Source organism: Corvus kubaryi, unplaced genomic scaffold, assembly GCF_017639235.1.
Source record: "Corvus kubaryi isolate FWS band 111438036 unplaced genomic scaffold, C.kubaryi_AGA036_p1.0 127, whole genome shotgun sequence".
NCBI lineage: Eukaryota > Metazoa > Chordata > Aves > Passeriformes > Corvidae > Corvus > Corvus kubaryi.
Window position 1 is genome coordinate 779,488 of NW_024580662.1, and position 7,769 is coordinate 787,256.

The following is a 7,769-nucleotide window of genomic DNA, read 5'->3' on the forward strand; positions in this document are numbered from 1 at the left end:
AGCCATCCTCTGACCTACCCTTGTTTTCTTTCAGGCAAAATATTTGGCAGGTAGAAGTTGCATTTTAAAATGGCTTTTTAAATTTGATACAGTTTCTGGAAGGTGAGTGGTGTGGTGTTGCTGGGAGATCCGTGATCTGGGAGTGTGTTGTGGGACGCTGTGTGTGCCATGGGGAGATGGATGGTCTCCTCCTGCTTGCCCTCATTCATTGTGTTTATCCCAGCCTTTCCCAGGCCCCTCATCCAGCCCTGGGTGTTCCATACCCTCATTCCTGTTCCCACCGGAGTCACCTCCTGAGTTTCAGTTGCTCAGCAAGAAGTAACATCACGGTTCCAGCATTTCCCGTGGCAAGAAGGGGGAAAGCTCATCCTGATAGAGAGCAGCAGGGCAGGGAGCCTTTCCCAGGCACCTTCTGCCGTTCCTGGGACAGGTAACTCTTGCTTTGGAGCAGAATGAGCTCAATCCAGGGATAAACCTGCAATTTGTTGGTAAACAGGGAACTTCAGGACTGATTTCCAAATGTTCAGATGAGTGACTGGGGGTGTGACTTCAATATTGGCAGCAGGAGTTTGGGGGCAGCTGGCAGAAAAGATGCAGAGCTGTGGCGGTTTGGGAATATTATCCTGATGGGAGAGGATTTAGTTCTGTTTTCCATGATCCTGCCTTGAGTTCCTGGAGCAGGAGTGGGGCTGAGTTGTGTCTCCTCCATCCCTGCTGATCATAGGCACCCACAGGGGCTGGGATGAGGATATGACACAGAATATAAATGTGTGTGTGTACAGCCCTGGATAGATATTGGCTCTGGTCTCAGTGTCCAAACCCACATCCTGCCTCCAGCAGGTCCTTGGATCTGATAGCAGAGCTGGAAATGCTTGTTTTGAGCTAAATCCCATCAAGACCTCCCCCTCCTCTCCAATTCAAAATCCAATTTCTTGTGGTGGTTGTTTTCCCATTAAAAACTGCTGGTTCTTACCCAAACCATAATAAATATGCGAATAATTTAATAGAATTTGTGTGTGTATGTGCACTGCCAGCATTAGTTTCCCTGTCTTGAATGCACAGTGTAAAGATAGTGTGATCTTCCTGAATTTCTCCTTTTTCCACCCGGAATTCTTGCACAGTCCCTGCCTCTGTACTTAAATGTGTCCACAGAGAGTAGCTCCAACTTAAAAGCTGGAATAGAAACCTTTCCATCTTGTTGTAAAATCCTTGTAATCCATCTGGAGTGGGAAAAAAATGATCAAATGCAAACTGTTAATCCATGTGGGTCCTGGAGATTCCCAATTCCCACTCCGTGCTCTGGATCCCGCTGCACACACGCAGCAGCTCCCAGCTGCAGCTGCTGGGCTCACATTGGATTGGGATTTGTGCCGCATTTTTCCTCTGGAATTACTCATTCCCTCGAGACTGGGAAAATTAAAGCTGGGAAAATCCAATGGTTTCAGAATGGAGGGGCGAGAAAATGGATCTCAGGAGGGCCAGGGCTGGAGGAGCCTCCGTGGGGGTTTGTTACGGAGCTGTTGGGATGTGAAATGTGGCCGAGTGAGTAAAATGGATAATGGACTTTCTGACTAAAAAAAAAAGGAAACTCTGATCTTTATTTTAAGCCAATGTCCTAAAAATAACCTCCAGCAGCATTTAAAGGGACAAGCTTCCAAATCTCCCCCTCCCTCCCCAAAAACCAGCATCCGTTTGGGGTTTGGGGCTGGATATCCAACAGCACCGCTCCGGAGCCGGCCCCATCCGAACCTCCGCGGGACGGGGCTGCAGGTGGCGTTCTCTATCCCGTTTTTTTTTGGCAGGATGAGGCGGTTTTCCGGCAGGGATGGAGTTAAGGGCCGCTCCGTGGTGCATGCTGGTACGAGGCTGGTTTGATGATGGAGCCGTAGTGCCCCGCTAGCAGCATGTGCCGGGGATGGATGATGGGAAATGTGGCACTGGAATAAGGACATTTCCCTGTGCCTTTCTCTCTGCATTCCTGTGGGTTTTGCTCCATCCTAAAGCTCCCAGCCATGTAGGAGGCAGCCTCGGCGAGAGCGATCCCGCGGTGGGGATGAAGGGTAGGGGCTGCTGGGAGACAGGATCCCTCCGCTCCTTCTGCAACGCTGCCTGTCTGAATAAATTCCACAAGGGTTAGTGGCCTTCCCGGCGTTCCGGATGGATCCCCGGGGCTTCCCTGTGTGCTGGGGAGCGATGGAGGGGCTGCTCTAGTGGGGTGTCTGCCCGGGGTGGGGAGGGGGTGCTTGACCCCACACCGAGGAGTATTAGGAATGCACGTGTGGAATCTGCCCTGCAGGCATCACTGCTACAGACCTGCAGGGTTTGGTTGGAGATGGACGAAGTGTGGGGCTCGTCCTGCTTTATCAGGTGTTTAAAAAATCCAGATTGACTCAGATTTACTCAGTTTTAATACAAAAAAAAAAGTTAAATTTGCTGGTGATTTGTTCTGTTCGGGCACCTTTCGTTGCACAGGGTGTGGGTCTGTTTGTCGTGGGTAAATCAGTCCCTGTGTTGGTGTCAGGATGTATTTTTTTAGTTGTAAGCCAGATTCCTTTGGAGTTGAGATGGAATGAGAGCGTTGCTGTGTCGGTCCTGTGCTGCTCCCTGCCCACGCCGTGTGAGAGGCAGAGATGTTCTCCAGGAACACTGAGCTGTGATTTAAGGTGTGCACTAAAATATCCCATCTCTTACTGCTCCCTGCGTTGTTCCAGGTGTTTCCCAGTAGAGCTCAGTGCTGGGTGTGCAGGAGCACTGTCCTTTATGGGGCAAAGGATGCTCTTCCCAAATCTGCACTGCTTTGGGGCAGAAATGCCTGTTTTGGTGTTTTTTCCTGAGTGGGATGAAGCAGCATGGGCTAGGGGTGAGTCTTGCCTTTCAGTTCAATTTTGTGTTGCTCCATGGCAGCACAATTCATGGAAGTGTTCCAGGCCAGGCTGGACGGGGCTTGGAGCAACCTGGGATAGTGGGAGGTGTCCCTGCCCATGGCAGGGGTGGAATGGGATGAGCTTTAAGGTCATTCCCAACCCAACCCATTCCATGAGTCATCAGTGGAGGGGCCGAGCAAAATGCGGTGTCCCACAGTGAGGGCTGGTGGTGAGAAATGAGGATTTGCAGGATGTTCTTTGCTTTCCTTCCAGACCAGAGACAGCTCCCCTGATCCTGGGCACTGGCAGCTCATCTCATCCCCTGTTTCATTTCCATCCCTGCGGTGCTCCGAGGGTGGTGCCTGCAGGGAGCTGGGAGCACCGGGTGATTCACACCTGGGCCTTGTGGTGGTCAAATCCAAATGTTGCTTCTTTGATGTAGTTTGGGTTAACGGCAGGACAAGGGGGAATGGCTTCCCAGTGCCAGAGGGCAGGGCTGGATGGGAGATTGGGAAGGAATTGTTCCCTGGGAGGGTGGGCAGGCCCTGGCACAGGGTGCCCAGAGCAGCTGTGGCTGCCCCTGGATCCCTGGCAGTGTCCAAGGCCAGGCTGGACATTGGGGCTTGGAGCAGCCTGGGACAGTGGGAGATGTCCCTGGCCATGGCAGGGGTGGCACTGGATGGGCTTTAAGGTCCTTTCCCACCCAACCCATTCCACAATCCCACAGTTCTGTGTCACTCTGCTCCCTCCTGTGATCCAGCCCTGCTCTCAAGCATCACTTCACAATAAATTATTTTATCTAAATGCAACTTCCTTCCTCCAGAAAAGGGTGAGGAAGAGAGGAATGCAAATAGGTCAAATCAAAACTCAAGCAATTGAGGATTTACAGCTGGCTTCAGATGACCAAAAAAACCAATCTTTTTTATCAAATCCAGATTGTCCCCTTCCCTCTGGTTTCCTTCTTGAGCTGTTTTTCCAGCTGGGTGACGTAAGGACATGCGTGTTCCAGGAGTTCTGCACAGAGCTTTACATAACAAGGCTTCAGTGGAGAACAAAATGCCCCAAACCAGAATTACTCTCATCAAAAGCTGAAACCAGCCTTGTGTGAAAATTCGGGGGAAGGTGAGTGGTGAGCACTGGAGAAATGGGGAGTGGGCTTGGGAACTGCAGGGAAGAACCTGGGGAGATGTTTCCAAGGGTGTCTGAGGTGAGACTGGGGTGTTTCCATGGCTGGGCTGGTCTTTCTCTGCCCCCAAAGCATCTTTTTCCCATTTTATGGTGGTATTTTGGGAAAGCTTTGCAGTGACATGAAAAATTTTTCCCTGTCTGGTTGGGGAACATCCATTTCACATGTGTGGAACAAATTTGACAATCTCAGAGGGTTTGGCCCTGGGACATGACAGACAAATGTTTTTCATGTTTTAACAGCAAACTGAACCCCAAAGCTGGGAAAATGTTGGCTTTTAAAAGCAATTTACTGTAAAAACTGTGCTGTGCAAAGTGTGTCCCTCTGGTAAGCACATTCCCCATTGGAAGTGCAGTATTTTGGATGGGAAAATACATCCCAAGGAGGCTTTGCTTTTCATTTGGAAATCCTCATGCTGGGATTTATTTTTTCCTACCAAAATTTTGTCCTTAAATCCACTTAATCTCCTCCAGAGTAGCTGTCTGAGGTATGTTTAAAATGCTGATGACTTTTTATGAGCAGCCCAGGGAAACGCTGGGCCTGGCTCTGCTCAGCAGGAGATTCCTTGGGAACAGAAGAGCTCAGCCTGGAGGCTTTGGGTGGCTTTAAGAGTTCCTTTTGTGCTTGCAAGATAAAACCAATTATTGAATCTTTGGGTTGAATGAGTCAATATTCCTGAATGATTGGGTTGGAAGAGACCTTAAAGCTCCTGCAGTGCCACCTGGGCAGTGCCACCTTCCACTATCCCAGGGTGCTCCGAGTCCTGTCCAGCCTGGCCTGGAACACTTCCAGAGGTGGGCATGGCACAGCTTGTGCCAGTGCCCTTTTGATTAGCCAGTAACAAAGAAAGGTGAAGCTGGATTTAAGGAGATGTTTTGTTCTGTGTTTGTGTGTTAAGGGGCTGATCCAGTTCATTCAGAGCCAATGGGATCTTGGGGTCATGGACATCAGGCAAACTGAGGAGGAAGGACTGAGGTGCTGAAGTCTTTAGAGACAGAAATGCAGACACCTCACTTGCTGTGCACAGAAAGGTGCGTGGGTAGCTAACAGATAAAGATAATTAGCTTATCATTAGTTAATTATGACGATCTTAAAGCTCTTGCCCAGTAGAAGCAGTGCTGTTCCTGCTTTCAGAGGGCATTTCCATCAGGAATTTGCCTCTCCAGCTCCATGCTGTGTGTTTGGTGCTGGGCCTGGGTTTCTTACCGTGCCCAAATGCAATCTGTCGTTAATATTTGGTGGTGACATGGATGATTGTCCTCAAAGGAGTGTCACATCCTGGGCTGCACCTGGCCCATGGCTTCAGCACACAGAGGGGACCACGAAATAGATGGAAAAATGCATTTCTCTCCCTATAGACATGGCCCAGCTAGGAACCATCTAAATGAGCATTTAAAGTCTGCTCGGGAGTGATCTGGATTAAATTTCCAGGAGATCCAGGCACATGTGGCTGCTGGAGCGTTGATGATGGACAGGCTGTAGCTGTTCCCAAAGCAGAAGTGTTGGTTCAGCCTTTTTCCAGATTTATTTAGAAATTTCTTGAGGTGGGGAGCTCTTTCCTGAGAGTTTTGACAGGAGGAGGTTCTGAATCCATCGGCTCCATCCTGGCTGTTCTGCTCCTGGGCTAAGAGTCTGGAATTTGAGCTGGGGCTGTGCCTGGCTGGAGCTGCTGGGGAGCTGGAGGTGTTTTGTTGTGGCTTCAGCAGTTGTGGCTGCTGATTTATTTGTGAAAAGCACTAAAAATCTCTGATCAGGGCTGTTGGATTCACCTTTTTGAAAATAAAGGCTGGGTGCTCCATGTCTGAGTCATGGGTCACACAGGGTGCATTGACATGGGGCTCTGCCTGGTTTCCTTTGCTGTGGATGGTTTTTCCAGGTGAAATAGCAATGCTGGAATGTCCATGGAGATGTTTGGAGCTGTTTCATGCTGTGGAATCCTCGCATTTTAACCAGTGGGAGCTCAGTGTGAGCTGGCATGTCCAGAGCAGAAGTGGAAGGAAACGCTCCCCCCGCAGCTGCCCTTGACCCCCAGGGCTGGTGGAGGTGGATGTGGAGGTGTCTGTGTGCACTGGGCTGTACCAGGGGGGATTCAGGCTGGATTTTAGGGAAAGGTTCTTCCCCCAGAGGCTGCTGGGCACTGCCCAGGCTCCCCAGGGAATGGGCACGGCCCCGAGGCTGCCAGAGCTCCAGGAGCATTGGGACAGCGCTGCCAGGGATGCCCAGGCTGGGGTTGTTGGGGTGTCTGGGCAGGGCCGGGAGCTGGGCTGGATGATCCCTGTGGGTCAGCTCAGGATATTCCAGGATTCTGTTCCATGATTCTGGCTGGGATGAGCTCGTAGGGCAGCAAGTGTGCGATGGGGCCCCCTCTGCCATCAGGGAATGTCGCAGTGCCCAGAGCTGGCCAAGCCCATCCTTCGCAGCAGGGAGCCCTGAACACTCAGCAAAGCAGCAGATCATGTGCTTGAGGGCAGGAAATGTTCATTTGCTTTCCAAATGATGCCCTCTCTGCCCTGTTCCCTTTCATTTTTAGCAATTGTGAAGGTGGATTGCTGCCCACATGCACATGTGGCTTGGCTGGGAGAGGATGCATCCAGAGGATACATCCCGAGGATGTGCAGGTGCCACGGACATGGTTCAGGAACACGGTTTAGGGTTGGGCCTGGCTGTGTTGGAGGTTAATGGTTGGACTCAGTGACCTTAAAGGGCTTTTCCAACCCAAATAATCCTGGGATTCTGTGACGTGGATGCACTGCCTGGGAGCTCCCGGTGCAGGCACAAGGCAGGAGCTGCTTTGCACCTCGGAGCTGATCAGCAGCAATCACTAATAACAGGAGTTTATTAGCTGTATCTTAATTACGAAGCACAGTAATTAGGGAGGAAGTGGCCATCTTGACAGCCTGATAGTGTAATTAGAGACCAGGAACGCTCTTACAGAATTGGAAGGGAGATGAACTCGCAGCTGCATCAAATGCCTCTGCGAATAGAGGCCCTGGGTGCAGTAGGAGTGGATTTCTTTCTTTCTTTTCCCTCTCTCCCCTGACCTGGCTGCGCTGACAGCCAGCACAGCACTTCCTGGGGAGACTGTGCTGCATGCAGTGCCCTTCTCCCTCTCTGTGCCAAGCTGCTGAGCGATTCCAGGGATGGGTTGGTTGTTCCGAGGAGCTTCTGGCGCTAAGTCATTGACAGGACCAGCTGTGCAGGGAGCAGAGCCTCAGCCTGCCCTGCTCTGTGTCCTGCTGCTGAAGCAGCTGTCCCTGCAGCCAGTGCTGCTGTGCTGGTGCTTCCTGCAGGGATCAAACCTGGATTTACGTGTGCTCCCACAGCAGGAACTCAGCCGGCCCCAGGAGGGGGCTTGGGGCTGTCCTGGCTGTAAAGGAGGTGGGTGCCAGGCATGGGGCCCGTGGGGGATGGTCCATGGCTCAGCACAGGCAGCAGAACAGTGACTGCGTGCTCTGACTTGGGACATGTGACAGTGCCTGGGCCGTGGGGACAGCTCTGTCCCCGAGTGGCACCCGTGAAATCACCTGTCCTTGCAGGGGAGGTGACCTGGGGGCGCAGGGGCTGGGAAGCTGCTGGTGGGAAAAGCCCTGATGGCAGGGCTGGACAGAGCCCAGGTGGGCAAGAGGCCGAGGGCACCTGGGCTGTGGCAGCCCTGGGGTGGCAGCAGGAGCAGGGCAGGGCCCGTCCCCTGTGCTGGCACTGCTGGGGCACCTCCAGTG

At 52.0% G+C, this 7,769-nt stretch overlaps 1 protein-coding gene across 1 annotated transcript in view; it reads left to right on the forward strand.

Moving 5' to 3' along the window:
* Positions 1 to 1,921: 1,921 nt before the first annotated feature.
* OSBP2 (oxysterol binding protein 2) overlaps positions 1,922 to 7,769 on the forward strand; it is a 49,954-nt gene continuing 44,106 nt past the window's right edge. Inside the window, 1 exon segment of the mRNA XM_042023810.1 lies at positions 1,922 to 2,132. Coding sequence (XP_041879744.1) covers positions 2,054 to 2,132 — 79 coding nt within the window. The 5' untranslated portion in view covers positions 1,922 to 2,053.